General features: G+C 43.1%; 1 protein-coding gene across 2 annotated transcripts in view; it reads left to right on the forward strand.

The window, feature by feature from the left end:
• mtor (mechanistic target of rapamycin kinase) overlaps positions 1-24,112 on the forward strand; it is a 102,138-nt gene that overhangs the window by 51,286 nt on the left and 26,740 nt on the right. For both annotated transcript variants that reach the window (XM_088938053.1, XM_088938052.1), the window contains 2 exons: positions 18,033-18,108; positions 22,500-22,639. In XM_088938053.1, coding sequence (XP_088794179.1) covers positions 18,033-18,108; positions 22,500-22,639 — 216 coding nt within the window. The remainder of the gene's footprint in view (positions 1-18,032; positions 18,109-22,499; positions 22,640-24,112) is intronic.

Genomic DNA, 24,112 nt, shown 5'->3' on the forward strand with positions numbered 1-24,112 from the left:
GTGATCATTAAGTGGGGTAAATGGCCTTTCTTTTGAGTTTGAGCTTCATCATCCCCAGATGATGCGCACCGCGGTGCGGTGGCTCTGTGGCTGGAAGGTTGCCGGTTCGTATCCCGCGGCCGGCATAGGAATCCTACTCCGGTGGGCCCCTGAGCAAGGCCCTTAACCCCAACTGCTCCAGGGATGCCAAATAACTGGTTGACCCTGCGCTCTGACCCCAAGCTTCTCTCCCTGTCTGTGTGTCTCATGGAAAGCAAGTTGGGGTATGCGAATAGACACATTCCTAACACAAGAAATAAGACCAATAAAGTGATCTCTCTCATAATGATGGGGGACAATTGAATTGCAATAGTTGATAGAAAAGCCCTGTTCCTTGATGGCTGTCAGCTTGATGACTTGTTTCTAGTGGTTGTGTTTGTGGGGAAAAAAAACAGTTGCACCATAGTGACTTCCAAGTAACCCTGTAAAGGACTTTTTTTCTTGCATGGGTTTGAGGTGTTAGACCTCAGGGAGACATCTGGGTTGGCAGGTGTCTGTAACCGAATAGCAGTACTGCTGCATCATTAGTCATGGAGACAGGATTCTTCCTTGGGTAGTTTTCCAGAAACAACGAAGAGCTGCTGTAGTATCATAATCACTGAAGATGAAGTGGAGCCATCACTCCTGTCAGGACTGAAGTGAATCACACTGGAATTTGACCTTTAGGAGTAGAATAATGGCATTTTTGCATTTAATATATGTTTAATATATGAGTGACACAATCAGCTGTTCTGCATGTTGATGAAGAGAAGATACAGAACAGTAATTAAATTATTTGGATTTTATATTTTATATTGTAATTATCTCCTTCTGCTGAGTTTAAGAATGATAACTGTAGTCCTGCTGAGCACTGAGAGCTGACTCATGCTAATGGGAAGTAAAACAGGGAAAGCTTCGAATCGAGTTCCTTTTGCAAAGAGTGTGCAAAGCAGTTCTGTAGTTCAGCTGCAGCTTGTAGTTTTTTTATCCACATGCAAGGACCATGAAATTGGCACTTGATCTTTTTTGCGTCCGATCTGACCCCAAGCAGGACCAAGGTGAGGAAAAAGATCAAAAGGCTGTTGCGAGGGATAGAGCAACAAGAGGACGCTGTTTGTTTTGGAGCTCTGCATGGCCTCAAATTCCTCAGCCTCATGGGACATAACCCTGGGTGGAGTGAACGCCCCAGATGTCTTCTGTAAACCTTCGGTCAACCGTTTGAAATCTAAATGTTCAACAGTGGGGGAGCCAAGCTGTCATCCTTAGTCAAAATGCTCATGGCTTCAATTAGGAAAAAAAAAACAAAGAGCCAAGAATTCCAAGATTTTAACCAAAGGTTGTGATTATGTAATCTTTATTAACATTGCAATTCTACTTGAAAAATGTATGAATGACTTGTGGGCGTCAAAATGTACATTGACGTTGATAGTCTCTTGAAAAGCACAGGAAAAATGACTTTTTGTGTTAGTTTTACTTGGCAGGCTTGCTGTTTACCCTAGCACTGCTGTCTTTGTTCCTTGTTTAGGTAGAAAACCCTGCAGTGTTTCGCATCGTTGTTGAAAAGCCATATCTGAATTTCTCGTTCATCATCAACCCACCAATGTGAATACTTTGATAGATAGCTCCTTATATTGCCTTCAGCTTTAAAAAGTGTTTTTCTTATTGCAGGTTAAACTGTTTAACGTTAATCTCAATGTTTAAGTTTTATACAAGCATACTTAACTTGAAGATAACTTTAAACAACAAAACAAGGCAAAACATTGCAATCAGGATGTTTGGATTCCTTCACTGTGGCAGTGGGTAACAGAATGGTCATCTAAAACTGGGCACTGAGTAACTGACCCAAGTTACACATTCCAGTTTTATATTCTGGTTTATCGTTTCAATATTGAATTGATGAAGGTGCCCATATTGTAACTCACAGAAACAGTACTTCGAATCTGCTTTGGGCTAGTTCGTGCTTTTGTTTTGGGGCAAGCGCAGTTTGTTTGGGCTGGTCAGGTTCTGACCACATGTCAGGCAGGCTCTGGGGAGCATCTAGACTTTCAGTCCCTCCTGGAACCTGCAGTGTGTGGTCTCTTGGCCTGATGAAAGACAAGCGATCCAGCAGTGGACAGGAAGAAGATGCAGTCTGTCTGTCTTTCTGTTCACTTCACAAACAGGATGCAAAAGCATGCAGAAAAGCTGGCAAGGTCCAGCAATCAGGGAGAGTTTACTGCAGTGCAAAAACTAACCAGGCTGTTTGAGTATATTTGCCAGCAGGAAATGACCAGGTACTGTGAATACTTTTGTGAATTGGTTTTTAATGACTCCTTAACTCATCCCATTTGTGTGAAGGGGTGAGATGTGAGTCTGAACTTGACTTTTCCTGGCAGGCATGAGGAACCTTCTGTCATGTAAGCATTGTTCAATGTAAATGTGAATTTTAATTTAAGATCATAAGGATGTGTTTTAGCAAGCAGATATTAAGCTCTGGAAAACAAGCCCACAGTGACAGAATTGGCTGTAACACTGAAAACCCTTGTATGAACACAGCTTGTCTATCCCAGGCTCGGTTAAACAAAAAGCCACAACTAGGGCCCATGTTTGTCATTTTCGGTTTGCAGGCAAGCCAACACATTTGTTGTAATCCAGGCCTATATCTCGTAAGGCTTCAGAGCAAAGCCTAAGTATTGTCTGTATTAGATTGTTTCTGGGGTACGAAAAGAAAGCTGTCTTCTCCTCATCATCACAGACAGGCCAAAGGCTTCTGTCAGGTAGACTGAATTAAATGATAAGGACTAAGCACTCGAACATCCATAGAGACTTAAAAAGCTTAAATAGAAGAGACCTTGTTTCTTGTGCGCCAAAGAATGACAGGGGGTCACAACCGCCAAGTCCTGACATACAGGTGTTGTCAATTACACCGCAGTGGAGGCAGGCCAGGCCCAGGCTGTGGACAATCCCAGAAACAGCAGCCGGAAAGGGGTGTACCCTGTGTATCCGGTTTGAGCCATTTTGTTTTTTTCCGTGGAATCTGCTAGTTACAGTCATCTTTGGTCTGTGCGGAGAGGAGATGTGCCCAACAGATGTGCTCTCACTTTTCTGAATTTCCTGTGGAGAACAGAGAAGTGCTTTTCAGGACAGACCACAATGCAAAAACTTTCAGACCCTACGCATATTATCGTGAATGAATCCCAAGGCGTTTCTTTTGTCTTTTATTCTCCAGCCAAGGGATCAAAAGCAATAAAAGAAATGCCAGTCAACTCTCAGGTCTGGAAAAAAAAGTACATACTTATATAATGATGAGGATACAGAGGAAATGCACACGGATCCAGAAGTGATCCATGCTTTATACTCTGCTTTGTATTTTGTTCTTTTGTGCATTTTTTGGCGATTGTTAAAATTCTTTTCATTTTGTTTGGCGAACCGTTCTGGAATTTTGGTGGCGATATGGTTAGTGTAAGGAAGGAACCTCTGGATGTTGCTTTTGCATCAGGCTTCCGCCAAAAGCGAAGTTTAGTCGGCTGACGCGCAGAGACGGAGACAAAGCAAACCGATCCCTCTGTGGTTTGTGGTTGAGGAAGGAGAGGCTGGGATCTCCATGTGACTGGGGAGAATAGCTATCTGTAGTAAAGGAGGGCTAGCCCCTCTCATAAATCATATAATCTTTTTTATTATATTCCAAGCCAGAAAGAATCTATAAAGTAATCGACTTTGAAGTACAATACAGTATATGCAGTTCAGGTCCCTGTTCCCCAGTGTAGGATGTCTTGTGGCTGTTTGTAATGTAAATGCAAGCCATACGTTTGGAAATCAAGGTTTTACATAGAGCATTTATGGTTTCAGTGTTTGAGCCAAGGCTAATGGCCCCAAATGAGCTCCCGTGGGGTGATTTGATCATTTCTGTGATGTACCAGTCCCCGATTTCAGCAGCTATGCTGGTGGACTTCATCCATTCAGGGTCAGAACCTTTGACCTTCTGACCTCCTGAGGTGAAAAGGTCGCCAGTGCGTTGGCAGGACACACAAGGCTTCTGTGACGTAAAGAGATGTTTGCAAACATAAAAGGAATGAGTTCTTCACCTCCTGCTTGCCAGGAAAACAACAGTGGCCATATTGCCGTAGTTTTAACAGTGAGGTATACGGTTTATTGTTTGTGGTCAAGAGAGAATACTGGCATCCTTCTAACAAGGGCTAGTCCACTGTCTTTTCCCAAATGACTAAACAAAGAAAGATTCTTTTTTTGCAAATCCGGCAAGATATCCTTTCATTTTTTTTGTCATGTTTTCATCCATAAGGAAATAAATTCCAGCAAACATTTATTTAATTCAGCAAATCTGTGCTGTACATGTACACATACAGTAGTAGTTCAGGTGGGTAGCTGCGTCAGCATGCGTAGGCTGCAGAGGAACAAGTAATAGGTTTATTCCATGCTGAAAAAAAGAAGAAAGAGAAATCACACCTGGAGAAGGCTCCACGGCCGAAACGTTGTGTTCTCTTTCTTCTTTTTTTCAGCATGGAATAAACCTATTACTTGTTCCTTTACATACAGTAGTAATGTATACAAAATAGAAATCCTGATTGGGTAGTGTTGTATTTTTTGCAGTGTGTCACACATGGTTTCTTTAGGTCAAAATTGAAACTAGTCTGTGTATTTCTCCCAGGTGTGCTTGTCTAATTAGAGTTACAGCTTCTTTGTGTACAGTGTGTCCGCTCCTTTCACTCCCAGCTGGTGATTTTTGCCACAACCAGCTTGGTGAGTGTTGGAGCTCTGACCTTTGGAGTGTAACATTTGCAATACAAAATGGTTTGAGTAACAGTCTGCCACTGCTGGAAGGAAGAGAGCCTACCTCTGTCTGCAGTGGTGCTGATCACATTACGGGATGATTTCCCTCAGATTCCTTGAATGATTGCAGCAGTAGCTTTGAAAGCCTCAGAAGACACTCCTTCCACTACTGTTGCTTGGGGGGGCACATTCTTTCCTTCAGGTTAAGAGATTTGAGTTGAGAACCGAATATACAGATTCAGGGAGGACTCTTTGACACCTTGAAACCCTTCGGCTCTTCATTTGGGCACAGTGGAGTTGCTTTTTTATGTGTGTGTGTCACTCCGACTATATATCTGGAATTCGGTTTGTTGAACTACTTAGCAAACTATTGGGTTTTCGTCCGGTTTTAAAACAAAGCTCTCCCTTGCCTAGCTGCTCGTGAGATGTCTTTTAGAGCTGAGAAGGCTGAATTAATATACCCGGTTTTAAAACCACCAAGCTCATTTTGTCCCCCATGCCATCTTGTTGTAAAGAACTTTAAAACTGAAGCCCTTTCAGTGCGATAGACTCACAAGAGGAGGCCTTTTGAGCAAGCGGCGTTCAGAAAAGTGTGGAATATTGGGGTAACCTGAAGGTCAAGTAGCCTACACCAAGGACAGGGGGGCAGGGCGTGCAGCATCTATCCGCATGCGAGCAGCAGTCCTGAATCAAGAGCGCCTGACAGGCGAAATTACCTCTCGATAATGCAGAGAGTCAGAGGCTGCATCTCGACACTGTTTCGTTGCTGGGAAAGGCCGAAGAAACGCCAGCCATTACAAAGGACCCCGAATCACTTAAAAAAACGATTGTCTCTTTTCCATTCAGCCACGAGTATATCAGAAAGACTTTGACAATAACAAGGAGTAGACAAGCTTATATTGCTTTTCACTCATTTAGGATGGTAAAGGCATTAACTTGGTGGGGGGCGGGGGGGAATGCAACATCTTTATCAGAGTGAAAATCCAGTTCTCCTTTGGGGTTGCTAAGGCAGCAAAGATTTGTCATTAGAATCTGAAGGGCTGCAGTGAGCTGCGCCATAAACGAGAGAGAGTTTCATCTTCTAATCAGCTTCTTAATTTCTTCTGGGCTGGCCTCCAGACGTCTCACTGACCTGACACTTTGTCTTAATTCTGTGTCAACTGCGTGAAGATATAGAGCTTCCTTATTTTGATTTCATTGTTATGCCCATCTTGTTTTTGAGCTGTCTCTCACTTAAATCTGCTTATTTAATGGTTGTAATTGATGGGAGACAGCTGATTGCTTGTGTGGTTTAAGATCATGAAGGTATTAGGCAATCAGCGATTAAATCTTGCTATCTGTTGAAGTATGAGGAATTTCTAAGAGTTGGCAATCCTGCTGTTTGTTTAAACCAGTCAGCAGTGCAGTTTGAGAAGTCTTTGCCCAGTGCAGGGCACACGTGCACATGTACAAGGGCTAACGAGAGACCAGTTAACCTGGACAGCATGTTGTTGCACTGCAGGAGGAAACCAGGATACCATGTGAACACTAGAGTAGAGCATGCAGACTCTGTACACACAGCCAGATGTGATCCAACAACCCTGGAGCTGTGGACTGAGAGAGCTGGCCATTGTCGAAAAAAAGAGTTGATTTCTGATGTCTTTCAAGCGTGGGTCTACGTGTAGTGCCAGCTACAGGAATATTCTGAAGCATGGCTTCAGATCTACCCGTTTCAGTTTCAGTTAACTAAATATAGCTTGTAGAATAAATCCTTGAAGTATGAAACACAAACCAAAGATTGCTCGCTGGTTTCGAAATGAATGATGAGGCGAATTTAAACCGGCTCTGTCATCTTAAATAGAATTCAGATGAGAAAGAATGAAGTATTTTCTTTTAAAATAACATTGACTTCCCTCCTCAAACTCTCACTCTTATTATTTTAAGGAAGCCTTGCTTTCAACCAGTTACTCTCCCTGACCCCATTTGTCTTTTGCTAATGGACCATTCTTGCAATAAATTTATGTGAGAGAGGTAGATTTCTTGCACTGTTTTCTCAATGCTCTGAAAGTGCTTCATATTGTAGTAGAGTCTCACCTTTGGTTATAAAGTAATTGACCCTCATTAGTCTGAAAGGTTGGAGTTTGAAACAGAGGACCTTTACATTCTCCAAAACAGCTGGCTTACTGGTACAGATAATTAGTTAAGTGTGCTGCTACCCTGCCCTCATAACTTCAGACTGCGGGTGGAGGTAGCAGTCAGGTAGTTTAATCTACTGGGCCCACCAGAATTGGGAAGTGCAATGCATATGTTTTTTTGCAAAGGAATTACTTCGCTTGACATTCCTGATTTGCTTCGCAGTCTGCTCTAGTGTTGTAGCCTGCTGAATGCAGTGATGCAGAAATCGTGAGTAATTTCCTGCTTTGCGAGAATGTCGAGAGGCTTTTTCTCGGAATCACCCAGAAGGTATTGTACAGGATGTCCAACTGGAAAGGATACAGAGCCCCTAAGAGCTGGATGGCAGCCATGGACACATCTTCTTTAGAGCCATCTTCCTCTGGCTCGGCTTGTGCGCTGTCAGCGGACGGGTTTCAGAGGTGCTCGTGTTGTGCTGTTCCCTTGGCAGATACATCAAGGCTCTTTTGGGAAGCTGTTGTGCCATTCAGCTCTTCCCAACCGTGTCCATCACCAGACCTGGAGGGAAACGTGGAAAAACAGATTCAGTTCAGATTCAGTTTCTACACACTTCATGTAATGGAGCTGGGAACACATGGTTCCTCTCATAAACGGAGAGGAAAGTTAAATTCCGCATCCCCTCAACACAGTGAAATGTCCATTGTTTCCTTCAGGCATTGGCACAATCGTGACGCCCAGTATATAACAGCCTTGCACATTAGCACCAGACAACATGTTGAACAGGGTTAATCTAGAAAATAATGTTTTGATGGTGTTTGCTGCATTTGTTTGGTAACAGGTGAGGGTATGTATATTTTTTGTCCCAATATCTACATTTTTCATCCATCCATTTTCTAAAAGCTTAATAGCTTTACAGATGCAGATTCACTGGGGAGCTGGAGCCTATCCCAGCAAGCAACAGGCTGATGGCAGGATACGCCCTGGACAGGACGCTAGTCCATCACAGGGCAAACACACAGACACATTCATTCTCACACCAGGGCCAATTTTCCAAGAGCCAATTAGCCCACCAGCATGTCTTCAGACTGTGGGAAGAAATTGGGGTACCCAGAGGAAACCTAGGTGAACATACAAACTCAACAAAGGTAGCACCCCAGGAATTTAACCCAGGACCTCAGTGCTGCAAGGCAGCAATACCGCTCATGCATTTTTCAGTGGAATTTCATTGGACAGATAAGATATAAGTATATACACTTATACTTGCATTTCTTGAAAGCATGTTAAATGCAAGTTCTTACGTGCACTTTGTTTGTGGACGTTTTGCGTGTGAACAGGACGGCTTTGTTCCACTCTCCAGATGGGCTCGGTGTCGTCTCTCAGTGTGGCTCTCCTGGTCTCTCAGCCTCCATCTCCGGTGTTGTTGTAACTCCTTCCAAATGCGCTGGTGGTTTCTGATCCTTACAAGCCCACATTTCTGTGCCAGAAAACCACAGAGAACAGAGGCTTGTCCTCTTCGACAGCCTGTTACTGATCCGAGTTAATTGTGGAGCCCTCTCTCCATGGAAACAATTTCTGCGAAGAAAATATTTGGAGGGATAATTTATCAATCCATATCTCTAGAAAGAGAGCAGATGTGCCAGGATTCTCAGCTTGGTTTCAAAAAGGACCAAATCATTTTTACCTTAGAGAAAGTCTGTAACAACTTTTAAATATTTGGTATTTGGTTGACTATGTGTTAACTAAGGGTTGGCACAACACTAGGTTTAATGGGCCAGTGTGTCTGCTATTTCTTCAAGTCTCCTTAAAGCAGCACCACCTGAAGAGCTGGGAGCTGTTCAGTTGGTCCAGTTGTTTAATTAAGCAAACAATGAGCTGATTTAGGTCATTAAGAGCTAAGCTGGAATGACATCGTGCGGGACCTAGAATTGGACTTTACTGTTTTTTTCTCTGTTCTCAGATATAGACATTCACAATCATAGAACCTCTGTTTGAAAATGCTGTTGTTTCATATAAGACACCTGGACACCTTAACATGTGTTAGAGATTCAGAAAACCACAGCTAATTGGAGTGTTTTAGTGGTGGGTTGCATCTCATGTACTTTAATTCTTGAATGTTTTTGATTGGTAGAGTAAATTAAAATGCAGTAGGTGTCAGTCAGTGGGTGTTCATTTCCACTTGAAGAACAGCCTTTTCCTTCATGGTCTTGATCCATCAAGAGGTCAGCTGGCGGCTGCTTCAGAGTTACACAAGATTTCAGTTTTCCTGTCCGCCTGGCTCATTTTCGCGTGACCCTGACAAGTCGGAATTCCACAGATAGGTTAATCACATAATCAGTGGGGTCTAGAAACTGAAGAGTTCAAGGGTTGCTTTAATCAGCATCTTTTTTTTTAACTTTTGTTTTTTTTGCACTCTGCCTATGTAAGCTGTCTCGCAGTGCACGTTTCACTGTTTCGATGACATCACCCGCCCTGCTCTCTAAGGGGGGGTGGGGGGAGTGGGGGGAGTCTGGACAGTAGGCTGGGCGAGTCAGGCTCTCCAACATGTGCCTTAGGAGGAGGTTTGCAGCCAAGATGTGACCAAATGCACATAGCCCTAGAATTTCCTTGATGTGTGTTGAAGGGATTTAAACTCAGTGTAATGATCATACAGGAACAAGGAGATCACACACAAGTCTGTAAAAGCCAAACTTCAACAAAACGTTCTCTATAGCACATGTTTCAGGGCATTCAAGAACACGATTTCAAAGATGTTATATTTTAAATTATTCAGTAGCCAAACTGGAAAAGCAACAGCGGTCAGTCAGAGATATTGTGAGTAAAAAGAATGAAGTCCACTGCTTTTTAAATTTTGCTTCTTTAAGGGAAGGCAGGGAACTAAGAAGAGTGTTACCAAAAAGTTGACTATGAAAAAGAATTCAAAGCAGATTATTTTAATAGACTGATAAAATAGAGATTACATTCTGGGGCTTAGGAGAATGTCCTGTGTTGACAAACTGTAGGTACTAAAGCTTTTTAGTCTTGAACAGAGAAGACAACAAGGAAACTTGATTGACGTATTCAAAATCCTTAAAGACACACAGCCAGCCCAGCAGATGTCTTCCAGATGAACAGCAAAATATGAAGCAGTGATACAATGGCACAAGTGGTGGCACAAGTGATACTATGTTGAAGTTATGATTTAAAATTGAGAACAAGGGGCACTTCTTCATACCAAGGGCTATGGCAGTATGGACCAAGGAACCCAGCCATGTTGTTAAAGCTGATGCTTCTGCTTCCTTCAAGAAAGGGCTGGATGAGATCTTTGGAAAAATAAGCTACTAGCTCTCAAACAGGCCAGAAGCCAAATGGCCTCTATTCATTTGTAAGTTTTCTTAAGGAAGTAATTTGCAAAACGAAGTTAAACACCAAGAAATTTTGCTTCTGTTTAAAATCTTCATAAATTGCTAAAAGTAACTCTGGCCCGACAAATGACTGTGAGTGAGGAGCACAAAATTGCTTAGTAAGAGTGTTAGAAAGTAACAATGAGCTCGAATGTTAAATCATGTGGTTGCAAACAAATTGGAAAACGCAACCTCAGATAAACCAACATAGATTCCTTCTGCAACTTGTTCCACATTTGTTCCATGCTCTTGAAGATTTTACTAGAATTTTACGAAAAATGTCTCACTTAAATTAAAACTAAAATGATTGTTTTCTTGTACTTTTCACTGAAGACCAGACTCATCCATGCTTCTACTTAATGACCATGGGCATTTCAGTCCTGGTGGAACTGTTTTATAGCTTTTGGTAAGCATAAACTGCTGTAAATGAAACACCTTTCCTTTGAATACAAATGCATTTTACTCCACAAGTATTTCTCTATCGTGTGTTTTGGTTTTGATATTGCATATGTTACCATGAACACAAAGTCAACACTATTCTAATCTTTCTGGGATTTTTACAATCACTGTGCCTGTGGGTGTCTCGGTAAGGAAAGAAAAATACCTTAATCAGAGTCATGATTTAAATAAAACTGAGACAAAATTTTGTAATGTAAGTGTTAATTTTCTTCTTTGTTTTGGTAAGCTGGGGAACAGAAGAGTGATGTGTCTGTTGTCTGATTTCTGGAATGCAGGCTTCAGAGAAATGAGACGCCTCATGAATGAGTGGCCTTCATCAAGTTAAATGTGGCCTCTTACCCTAGGCCTGGAACTTGCGATCCTTTTCAGATGCAACTCGATATTCTCCCACTGTCTTCCGCTCAGTATGAAACATCTAACTCCCCCTGACTGGTGGTGGCTGTGGGTTCAGAAATAATTCTGAAGTGCTGCTTCATGGAAACAATTAACTGCACAAGTGCATTTTTACGCTGTAAAATAATATTACTTTTGCTCAGAAACCGTGTGGGTAAGGTAGCTTGGGTTTCACAGTGAACCTAGCTTGTGTAAAAGACTAATTAAATGAGAGATGGATATGATTTGAACAGGGAATGGCTGAAAAAATATAAAATATCCCTTGATCTCCCGGGGTGTGGAAAAATTAACTTGTGTTTTTTTTTCTTTCCCCCTGTCAGTTAAAAATTCCTTCCTGTCATTTGTATTAATGATTTGTTGCGACTCTCTCCCCCACCCCCACTCCGTTTCTTAGTCTGTGTTTCACGTGTGAGCTTGAAACAGCTTAAAAATGCCGCAACACCCTCGAAGGTCTGAGCCCAGCCCTGGTGTAAACTTTGGCAGTCGTTAACAGCAGTTAAAGTCTCCCGATCGAGCAAAATCACCACTGTCGGCGCTTGTTATTAAAGTCAATTTGAGAAAACTCCGACAATTAAAAAGGTCCAAAATTGATAGTTGAAGTTATGTGAAATATTTAGCGGGACGAGCGTTGACATAAATAGGAGGTGTTGCATCCTCGGGACACCCTTCTGCTGGCGTACCTTGTTATTTTGCTTCAGCTGTTCCCCTCCAGGTGGTGTCGGCCCGGGCGGCCCAGACAGCGGCGGTGTGGCTGGAGGTGGAATGTGCTGGTGGGTCATTATCGGGAAGTCGCGGCAGTCGTGGGCTGCGTTCTGACGGCACGCCCACAACAGGGCTGCCGGCACATCCGGTTCTGTCTCGGCTCCAGGTACCCCCCCCCGTCCCCATCCCAAATGGCCTCCGCTCTTCCCTTCCCTGGGCACTCCGCTGCGGGGAGCGCTCTCCGTGTGGTTTTTGACATGTAAAACCTGGGGGAAGTTCTCGGCGGTGGTTGTTCTGTGGTCGTGTTACCTCTGTCCCTGGCGCTGCACCTGCGTGGAGGCCTGCTTCCCTGTCTCTGCCCTCGGCCAGCGTTCGTATGAGACTCCACAAACAGGCCAGGTCCACTGGAACAGCCGTGGGGGGAAAAGAATAATAAATCCACTGGATTTTCGCAAAGTCTGAGGACATTTTTCAAGCCTGTACTGTGTCTGAGTCAGTGCAACAGCCTTTTCATTGATTCCTTCTCCTCTGGGATTGGGGAATGTGATTAAGCCCCTTGTAAAGCCCCCTACACTTATCTGTCCAGTCAGAACAGAACAAAGATCTGTTTTGAGCTTCATTTTGGGGGAAAAAAGCAATCCCCCTCCACTGCAGCCCACGCTGGAATTGTACATTTTGGCCTTCAGCTGATGTGTGCAGTGAGTCTGCTGGCACACTGTGGCACATGGCTCATGTCACACAGGTCAGGGCTGCATTTCAGGGGTGGGTGAAGTGAGTCCTCTCTTATACATGAAGCCTCCTTTTGCATGAGAAACACTACATGAAAAGAGTTGTTTGTGTTGTTTAATATTTTAAAAACACCAGTATATGTACTTGGTGATATCTACATATTGAGTGAAACTCTTTTTTTAAAAAGGTTTGTGTTTTTCCAAATGTTGCACCCCAGTCTAAGATTCCACAATGGCAGCAGCATGAAATTCAGCACGGAAACCAGCAGCTGGGTTTGTACCATCTCAGAGAATCATTGTCCCTTGCCGTTCAGATGTTCCAAACAGTAAATGGTATTTAAGAGTATCTGCAGAGTTACTTATAAGTACTGCACCACATTGAATTGTCCAGAGATTACAAGCTAAATCACTTAGGTGTTACAAAAGTCATACACAAATTGCTTACACAATCAATTCAAAACTCCAAAGAGTGTTATTCACTGTTGTGCTGGTAACATTTTAGTTTCAGGCTCCTGTGAAGTGATTTAAAGAGCATCTGAATGAAAGAAAAGTAAGGACAGAGTTTTTTGGGGTATTTGATCCAACTTTATTTCCACACCCAGTGCCCATGTAATCTACCCATCAATCCAAGTAATGATTACAATAATCTCGACAAAAACACAGGGTTAATGTAATAGATTTGGATAATCCTTGCAAGGTATGTGTTTATGAAGGGCTCAGAGAAACGGCTTTGAAAGAGGTTTTGTAGTGTCAGTGCATAGCAGCACATTCAGTAGGTTCCTGTCATCTGGAGATGTTTTACAAGAGAGCTGGAATCCAGATGTTAGGCGCAAGCGACAGAAAAGTCCCCCCAGGTCTGCTTTGCCTTCATTATGTCACTTATCATGAAGAAGTCAGCTCCATAATGAACATCTGGCCCTTTTCAGCCAAGTGATGCCATCAGCAGATGCTTGGCCGGTTTCTGTATGGAGTTTTGTTGCCATTCTTGTACTGACTTGAGGCTGATGACCCTGTTCAGGACAGTTTAGACATTGGACTAATTAGCTTGAGGCTCAGGCCCTTCAGAAATCTATTTCTACAGGTCTTCTACACTCTGATGTTGAGGGTATAAGATATATTTTTACCGTCCAACCACAAGTCTTTGTCATCACTGTACAAAACTACAAAAAACGACACTCATCATAAATATAAGTACGCAGTAAAAACAAACAATAGTCTTGCGGTAATACATATACACACATTTCGTTCTGCCCATATTACACTACCATTACTCATAATCCGATAGCGCCATACAGGAAACAGTCACTTAGCTGCATTTAGTGTACCAACCGCACAGGGAATAAAGGATTTCTTGTATACATTCTTCCATTTTGAGACCACGAAAGAGTAACCTTCAGCTATTACCTGACCATTTTCTTGTCAGCCCGATACGTGACTGGGAGGAAATGGATCTTTTCCGTGAAGAATGGTTTCCCCCAGTTATGGAAGCGGAAAATGGTTGTCTGATAAATGGTGTTACAAAGCAGTTTTTGATCTTGCTTTTGAAAACATGATGGTAAGGGTTAAAAACACAGATACGAGCAGTACCCTCTGTTCACATTTGGTTCATGGAGAAAGTCATCGAGCCACCGATCAGATGCATTTCTGCTTAGCCCTTTCAATGAGAATGTTCTAGAATCCTACTGAGCAGTCTCTTTATGTTCCAGCACATGCAAATGCGCTACGCCCTCTGGTTGAGTCTGATGCAGGAAGGGTTAAGAAAGGAGAATGCAGGTGGAAGGATTGGAACACGTCTCTCAGAAATTTCAAAGCCCCTGCTGGTTGATCTTTGGAATGCTGCACTCACTGCTCTTGAGCTTATGGGCTCATAGCAGCAAACTCCTGTGGGTGTGACTCTCGCGGTGCTCTTGTTGCTTTCAGAAGACATTCCAAAGCACATGCTTCCTCTGCACAACACCTGAGTGTGTCTGGTGCATCGGATCGGGCTGGTTGATACAAGGCAGAGCTTGGCAAATCGTTCCACTGAGCGTTTTCTTTAGCTCAATGCCATCTGCCACGGGCATTGTGGGTAAGAAGATGAGCAAACATTTATTTAAATCAGTTTATGCCCACATTTACTTTGATTTGGTATTCTTTTCCTCTTCCCGGTGAATGACACTCATTATGGCATATTGTTGGGGAAACCAAATGACATTGTGCAAGTTCAGCTGTCGTTTGGGCAGCTTCTCATTTTGTATTTGAAAAGCACTGTGATTCAATACGTATACAGGAATAAAATGTGAACCAGAATTTCATTTGATTCAGTCACAGGGTTCAGACGTCACAGGGTTCAGAAGAAAGAAGGAAATTGCCCTCTTCCAAAATCCCCTCTGGTTTTATTCCTCAGTCTGTTCATCAAATGCCAACAGCAGCATGTGGTTTTACGTAGCTCGTTCTCAGTAGTTGTTTTTGCTCCGTTAGTGACAGTTGAGGACAAGTTAAGTTCAGGACCTGTGGTTCTCGCAACATTTTCTCTGGTGAGCACAATATGTGGCACCTAACATTTTCTGGTGGCCACATTAAAAATATTCTTACATTCTTAGTCACAGACAGCTCTGCTGCCTGCATTGATTTAATTTGTATAGCCTTAATATAGCTTTACGTCCCCCTTAGAAAATTCTCTTCTCAGTGTCATAGAAATACACATTTTAATACTCTAAAGTCTTAGTGTCTGTGTACAACCAATGTGGTAGCTGGTTGAAGACAATCCCTTATGGTATAGCTCAACTTACCTCTGCTAATCTGTACTGTTTCCTGCAGTTCTGGTGACACAGTGATGGTGACCATTTTTACAGTAACAAGCAGACCTTCAGAGAACCTGTCCCAAGTTCTTTGTGAGTCCAAGTTTAAAGCTTACTTTAAAAACTGCTCATGGGCCAGAAAAAACAGAGGTTTGATGAAAGAGGATGTGTCACAGGATGCGAACTCTGTTTTTACCTGCTTCTTTCCAACAGGCGTTTTGCTTTCTGGAATAGTTTGGCCTAGGCTGCCAAACCAATTCCTAGAAGCCGGGCTCCCTCTTAGCCTTCCAGTGCTGGATCTCATAAAGTTCACAGATCTTTGACAAATATAGTTCAAGCAGAAGTCACATCTTTTCCGGTAAATATTACAAAAGGGCAAATAAGTAGTTCTTATTGATTTTATTGTGTAATTCATTGAGACAGGTGAGGATTTGTCTTAAGCAGTGGTAGAGTAGGATGATCTTCTTTTAGAGTAGCTTAGAAACTGCTGGGATCTGAGAGATGCGAGCTGCACCACCTGCATTGATAAAACAGAGCTATTTCAAGTGAAGCGGATGGTGCTTAAGTAACATTGCATTGACCGGTGTCGTCTATACCAGCAGCTTTCGTGTTTTTGGTTTCCAGTCACGGCTGCTTTCTGTAGGAGCATAGGAAATGAAACTACGTATGTGTGGTGTTAAAGACTTGAAACAGCCAGGCTTGTTGTCATAAAGATGCTTCATTTTTAAAATGATTTTTGAACAATAGGAAAAGGAGCTTGGGCTTGAACACATCTGAATTATCTAGTTTTCTTATACAAAAATGAATCATCCTGGCAGGAAAGTACCGGTTCTGGCAATGTAGAATCAGGTTGATGTACCCAAAGATTTCATGTTGCTACATTTGATGGTTTTTGTACAAAACTGCAGTGATTCCACAGTGAATCCTAACCTCTCGGGAACGGACACATCCAGTACAGAATGAAATCTGCTGAGAAAAGCTTTGACAGATAGGCGGGGGCTGACAGAAATTGGACTGAATTAACTGCATTTCGTCAGAGTCATCAAGAGGACCAGACATGTTCTAGTTTGAGGCGATTTGCTGGGCGGTGACCCAGAACTTTGGGGAAAAAAACCCTTTAATGGCGAGAAGCAAGGCGCACCTCAGCGATCCATCTTGATGGGAAGGCCCATAAATCGCAGCGGTGCTTCGAATCTCTCTTCTCAAGTCCTGCCAGGAGAGCGCGCGTGTGTTGCCCGCTAGCAGATGGAAGAGGGCGTGGTGTTTGAGAGCGGACAGCGCTGTCTCACGCGGGGGGCCGGAGTGGTGATATTTCACTGCGCACGGGGGGGGGGGTCGCGTTTATCAAGCCCAGCGAGGAGCGGAGGAGCGGCCTGGCCGCTGCCTTGTTCTGGGAAGTGCCGTCAGGCGGCCTAGTGGAGCTCCACTTTGGCGAGAGGACCCCGCCCTCGGCCTCCTGCAAAACCAAGGAGAGCGTTTCCAGATGTTCGTTTCTGTCTCTGTTTTACAAAGATCCTTGACAGGGAAGCAGATGATGGACGGTTTGTCTTTCAGAATATGATATGGCTTCCGCTCCGAGGCACACTTTTTACTCTTGATTTTAAATTGAATTTTAAATTTAAATTGAATTTGTTGGACAATTTTGTTCTATCATAAAAGTTGGGCACTTTCTTATAAAGTAAGAAGCTGAGAGATGTGTAGTGGTAGTAATACTATGTCCTCAGAATCATCATTATTTTTCATTTACGGGGCACAGACAGAATTGTACAGATCATTTTTGTGGGAAACGTGGTCATTGACGTTGCTGTGAGGCTGCCAGCACGTGAGTCAAGAACTTTGAAAGCAGTAAAATCCCACATCAAACCTCGTTAAAGCTGGACCTCACTTTGTGAAGTTGGATTTGAGGCGACAATTTGCCTCTCAGATTAGCAGGGGCTCAATGGACTGTCTATGACCTGCGCTGTTAAAATGCCCAGAGATCGTTAGCTTGAGGTCTACATTGTCCACAGCCAAAAAACTTCATTCACTGAACGATGAGCCCTTCTGTGAAGTGCCTGCTATTCACTACAAAACATAACGTCCTGAAAACATGAAGGTTTGTGGGTGGTAGGACATTTTAACCAGGTATATATGAATTGCCAGTTGCGAATTCTTCACCCTTAATGACTTGGTGGTGGGTTTCTGTTTGCTAGACACCATCAGCGAACAACTTTGGAATTTGTGTTTGGCTGGCGAGTTGACCAGTTGGTTTAGACCAGATTTTAGTCGCAAGAAAACTGGTAGATTTTCATATAAAGGGCCTTCTCTCTGTCCTCTGAGGCAGTCTTTCCGTCTGAAGAGCTCTTCCGTTTTACACTCCTTGGTCTTGATTGTTGTACTTTCCAGACAGTACCTTTGTATTTCAATTCTGGTCTTCTTTGTTACGTGAAAGTGCGTATAAAATTGAGAACGGGAGGCATTTCTTTACAGAAAGAGTGGCGGGAGTTGAAATCAGCGAACCAGCCGTGTTGTTGACGCCAATATCCAAACAAACAGCAGGATGAGGATCCTGGGATCAATTGAGCGCTGATTATCGAATGGTTTAGATGGGACCAGACAACAGCCTCCTCTTGTTTGGGGGGGGTGCTCATGTTCATGTGTGTGCAGTGGTGCTGTGTCTGACACCCACCTTGGTGATCTCTGTGTCTTTGCAGCATCAATAACAAACTGCAGCAGCCGGAGGCAGCGGCCGGGGTGCTGGAGTATGCCATGAAGCATTTTGGAGAGCTGGTAAGAGCCGACGGTGAACTTTTTCCGTTTGTTTTTCATCAATTTTCACCTTTCCTTTGCATACAAGACCACCTGTATGATTTTTTTTTTTGCTGAAGTGAAGCAACATTTTGCAAATGCCTATAATAATCAGTAATTTACTGATTAAATTAAAATTGATGAATAAGGCCCAGATCAGATCAAAGGTACCATCCATCTGCAGGCCAAACAGGCTTGATGCTCTCTTTTCCTGTGTCCTGTTTTCCTGGGTTTCTGTTTGGCAGGTAGAATGCAGGTGTGATTTAATTTGTGCTCACTCTTCAACACCCTCTGAAAAACCCAAATGGCTGTCCTGTGTGATTGCTGTGTGTGCAAGCTTTCTCCATCGACACTGTAAAGACAGAGGGCACTGAATGGCATCCTGTACCTTTCTCGTTGGAAAATCCTGTTTGTGATCAAAGCATAGCAGTGAGGAGCCTTAATATTAAGCACCTTTTTAGTTGGAGCCTCTTTCCAACTTGGAGAAATGATCTTACTTACTTTGTCTGATGAACTTTGTGGTCTTTACTTAAAAAGTATCTAAATTATTTCAACAGATGCACAGCAGGAGAGCAATATTTCACCCCGAGATCACGTGTGCCCTCATTTTCAAAGGCTGGTAAAAGTTAGTGTAGTTATTCCTGTGTGGGATAAAGTGGTTAGAAAATAGATGGATGGATATCTTTCCTTTAGGATTAGCCACATTTATTTAGGCCTTTTCTGTTTAAACCTCTTCTAACTCTATATTTAACTCTTTACCTTTTTAACATGTTTTCCGTGCTCATTAGCAAACACTTAAACAATTTTGGAAAGGCAGGTCATTAGTGGGATACGATATTTCCTTTATCTAAGGTGACATAGAGGTGACATAACCTACTAGAGATTATTAATCTCTAGTGGAACAATGCAGCATCACAGTATGATAGATAACTCTGTTATATACTGCGCAATTAGTGTTCTTATGAAGTAAGTGTTATAATGTGACGTACCAAAATTAAGGTATATAAGACAAGTAAACAATAAGAAAACGCAGTTATAACAATGGCTTTGGAGGTTACAGTTACATATCTGAAATTCTAGAATAGCAGCGTAACTGGTGACAATTTGTAAGTTTTAGGGTACAGGGGGCACATGATTCAATAAGACAGCATCTTAAAATATGTTTCTAAGTAAGAAGCAGTTGTCTTGACTTCAGAAACCTATCAGTTTTTATCCTCTTCATCGGGAACACTTCTTTGGCACAGACATGAGACACGTTCTGTTTCATTGGCCAACTGAAAGTTGGAAGAAAGATTCTGGTTCCTTTTTTGTTCTTTAGTGTTTTTCCCTGTAATTCCTATAAGAATTGTGAAGTCTAGGGACTACTTGTTATTACAGTATTTGGTAATAAAACGTGGAAGGTTTGTGCTGTCCTGAACCACAAGGCTGTTGAATTGTTGGCCTCAGTTTAAAAAAACAGAATCATATGCAAGGTAATAAGAAGTTTTTCTTGTGGTGGGAAAGCCTTCTCTGTAGTGATGAATGACTTCCCATAAAATGAGTATTGCTTGAGTCATTCGATAGGTGAAATGTTCATGGTACTGCTATTTCAGAAAGCCATGAGCTTTTCACAATGTGTTATATAACACATTCATGTTGAAATACAAATCTGTTGGCTAGTCATGTTTTTTTTAGATAAATGCATTTTTGTGTAGTGTCACCTGCTCTTACTGTAAATCCCCATAGCTGGCTCACGCTTTTTCAGAGGAAACTCGGACCAGGTCTGAAATAACATTTACAAACAGAAGGCAAGTCTTGGCAACACACATTACTCGGAACACATGTGTTACATAAGGCTCTGACAGGGCTTATTCATTAGACCTGATTTCTTCCTGTTTGGGGTGTAATTGGTACAAGGTGTGACTGATGTGATTTTGCAATCATTTCTAATTCGATTCTTTTTTTTTTTCCTGTTTTGTTCTGGGTTTGTGTTTTTTTTTTTCTGTTTGGAGGTATTTGTGTTCAGGGGATGAGTTCATAATCAAACAATCCAAATTCTTTTTCTTCCAGTAATAGGAAACTAGGAAAGAAAAAAAGATTTAACACATGCTTAGTGCATGGTGCAGGGATTGTGTGAATGAGTTAGCTACACTCTTGGCTATTTCTGAAGGAAAGTCTTAATAATTGAGAAAGTTTTGTGGGGGTTGAGAGTTAGCGTTGAGTATCACTTGAGCCTGCTTTTTTGAGCTCCACAGCTCTCTGCATCAGGATCGTCTGCCTGGAGCTTCTTACATTTATCACCAACCCATTTCTTGTTCCTGTTTGATATCATCAGCAAATTACAATCTCTGCCTTCACGTGAGCTCTCTCGGTTCTGCCAAAGCGGTTGAAAGGCTCTTGCTTCACAAGCAGCGCGGTGTGTGAGCCGCCGCTACTGTCTCAGGAACCGCGCCGAAGCAGTAAGGCTGCCGCTCCGCTGAGCAGGACGGAATAGGCCTATCGGCAGGGGTCAGACGTCAAGCTGAATTCCTGCTCCTGGGGATTCCCCGGCGCGCCAGGAATTCAGCAGCTGTGAGGTCGTCACAGGGCAAGGTCACGTCACCTTGCAGTCAACCTTGATACATACGTGGGCAGAGAAAACCCCTTGCGATTCAGAGTTTGTTGTTCTGTGCCTCTCCCTGTTTTGTTTTTGGACAGGGCACTGCATCACTCCAAGTGTTGGAACTAACAGTTTCCCCTAGGGAGACGTAACCAGTCCTTGGAACTGTGTGAGAAAGGGTTTTTGGGGTTTCAAAGTCGGGGTTTCAAAAGCAGGCTCTGTTGACTTCCTGCAGTTGAAAATCAGCTTGTTAGTATGACTTTCTCCCTCTACAGATCACATCGAGGATAGGAATGGAATTTGCAGACGTTGTCTGTCTCTTCTCCCACACAGCCTGTGGCCGGTACTAGTTTCCATGGCAACGTGGGGCGTCCATAAACTGTTCATTAGCCCCTGGATGCTCATTTATTAAAACTAAAGACCAGATGAAGTGCAAAGGGACCTGGGACCTCCCAGTCTGAATGTGTCTGTGCTAATTTCTTTGTTATTCTTCTTCTTCCTGAGGGAGACCCACAGGCCATCCAAATAATCAAGAGTTTCCCCGTTCTCATTTGTAAAAGAGAGTCGCACCATTAGAATAATATATTTACTCAAAGAATAATATATATTCTCATACGGAAAACATGAGCAGGAAGACAATCAGTATTTTGTAATACATCATGAGAAAATCAGCCATTTTTATTGCTGCAACTAGTCCATTTTTCCCTGTATGTCTCCTGTTCTGTGTGTTTTTTCAGTTGCCATAAAAAATAGCCCCAACCTGATGAGAAGATTTTTTGCAAACTGAACATCTGCAGTTTTCTATGCTTAGCAATATTCGTCTTACCTCACTACTTTCTATTTTAGTATTTATCATATACTAACAAATAGTCGTTTTCCATGTTTGTAAACTTCAAAGGGACATTTACTGCAGGGATAATTGGGTGTCCCAGGCCTTTTCAATTCCTCTTACATCACCGCTAGGATTTAGAGTCCTGTATTACCATCAGCAATCAAGGTCCTGTTAAAGCCATAATGCAGCCTCCCTTTAATGTGTCCATGGGTGGTAACACTATTTTGGAAAGCCAGGATCTGTAAGACATTCAGCGGTCTTAATTGGCCTACTTTCAGGGGCTTGTTTTAGAAATAGGACTATAAATCTGTAGAAACCTTCTTTAATCTTCGCTTCACAGTTTAACAGCCTCCTAAATGTCAGCCTGTGGAATCTCTCCGTGTGATGTAAAACACGGCTCTTAAAAATCTCGTCTCCAGTGGGCACGTGAGCGTTACCTGCTGCAGTCCATTAGGAGCAGTGATGGCCACTGTCCTGGGCGCCACATGGAAATGTAAACAGAAAATCTAACAACATGTGAACACTGACCCAACATCTTGGAAAGACCCCGTCAAAGATATGGAGTCTCTCTATCCCAAGGGAATTGCACGGGTGGCTTAACATCCATGAGATGGCTTTCTGAGCCCTCTGTTGGCCACAACAGTCCTCACGCCTTCAGACTCACCTGAAGGCCGACCTGCCTGAAGGGGGTAGGATTGTACTTAATGTACTTAAAGGGGTTGCTACATGTTCTTCCAGGTCGAGAATTGAACCCAAGTCCCTGGCGCTGCAAGGCAGCAATGCTACTAACCACTGCGCCACCATGCAACTCCACCTTCCCCATACACGGTTAACTCATACTGTGCCAGTGGTTATTAGAGCAGGAATTCCATAATGGGGAATCTTCAGGTTATCCGTGTGTTGACACCCCGGATTTAGGAGGGAGGTCATGGTGCTGACTCCTCCCCTTGTCTCCGCCTGCAGGAGATCCAGGCCACCTGGTACGAAAAGCTGCACGAGTGGGAGGACGCCCTGGTGGCCTACGACAAGAAGATCGACATGAACAAGGAGGACCCCGAGCTGATGCTGGGGCGGATGCGCTGCCTGGAGGCCCTGGGGGAGTGGTGAGTAGCACCCAGCCAGCCGTGCGTGCCTGCGCAGTCTGCACGCCGCGACCCAGCCATGAGCTTGAAGCCATTACCCTGGGCTCTTTCAAGATATAGCGGGTTGGGATCCTGTTAACCAGTAACCACCAAACAGGCTGCAGGGGGCAGCTTTCCTCCTCTCGATTGGAACATTTCTAATGTCCTGGGAAATCCCACGTCATGTCCTCTGACCACTCTCCCCCAGTCACCTGGTCCTGAGGATGTGGAGCACTTTAAGCAAATGTTTTGTTTTAAAGTAAATCTGACCCTTGAGGGGGCGGAAGGGCGTTTTGGTTTATTTTTGTTTCAAATCATTTTTAATTGTCTTCGTTTCCACCTGCCTGAAAGCTCACTCATTAACATTGTTCCTAGTCGTTGCCATGTGGTGAATGACACCTGCCTGTACTATGTGTTGGACTGGGCATGTCGGCTGTTTCATCGGGGCATTGACATGATACAAGACGTTGACGGCTTTTTTTACAGTATTTTTAAGCGCAGATCTTCCCTGATGCTTTAAAAACAATTACTTTGTTTTTATTTTTCAACTGCCTGTTTAGAAAGGAACAGCTTTTCTGGACTTCCTTGTCCCAGATAGGTTATGACATAAGATTTGGTGAGGGCGATTCCATAAAAATCATTAATTGAAAACACGTTGCTTTCTTATTTGCTTTAAGCGATGGTTTCGTGGTAGGTGTTTAAGACCTGTTATTGGAAAGAGTAAGTGCAAAACAGTAACTGTTACTGATCACAACAGTGCTCTCTGTGAAATGTCAGCCTTTGACATTGTTGGGGTATTTCTTTTTATTTAACAGCACCTTTCCAAGCAATTATATAACCAGCTCATAAATATGTCCTAATATCCACTGTCATTAATTAGGATCATTATTTATCTTTAGTTAAAGTAAATTAGACAGGAATATGTAGAGCAGCTGGTCTTTTGTGAGTGTAAATAAAAAAATGTTTTTTTAGGAGTCTAACGGAGATAGACAGAGCACGTGTGAGTAGTGTCTGGCCACGAGCAGATTTCTCCAGAAGACTTTCTGCTTTGTAGTTCCTCATGCTTTATTGGCGCCCTGCACAGATGGAATCTGACATTACGGTCTTTTAAAGGCTCAGTGAAAAACACAAAGTCCTGTAAACAGAAGTGGTTGCCATGCCTGCGGATCAGGGACAGGACAGGGACAGCCTGTACACTGATGCCATGCGTGAGGGGTTTTTGAATTACTGTAGGTCTGGCCCGTAAACCCCAAAAGCACCCCTGAGACTTTACAGCTGCGCAGGCCTTCGGATGGCTTTGCGGTCCTGGGAGCTGGGGAACATTGTCCTGCAAGAACCGTTTGAGAAGTGATCGTTGGGCTGCATTACGTAACCATGCGGTTTTCATAGCTTTACAGTGCTTATAGACTTGGCTGCACATTCCTTTTTATTTTGGCTCACGTAATGCCGAGTGGA

The sequence above is a fragment of the Atractosteus spatula genome, chromosome 20 (assembly GCF_055471065.1).
Source record: "Atractosteus spatula isolate fAtrSpa1 chromosome 20, fAtrSpa1.hap1, whole genome shotgun sequence".
NCBI lineage: Eukaryota > Metazoa > Chordata > Actinopteri > Semionotiformes > Lepisosteidae > Atractosteus > Atractosteus spatula.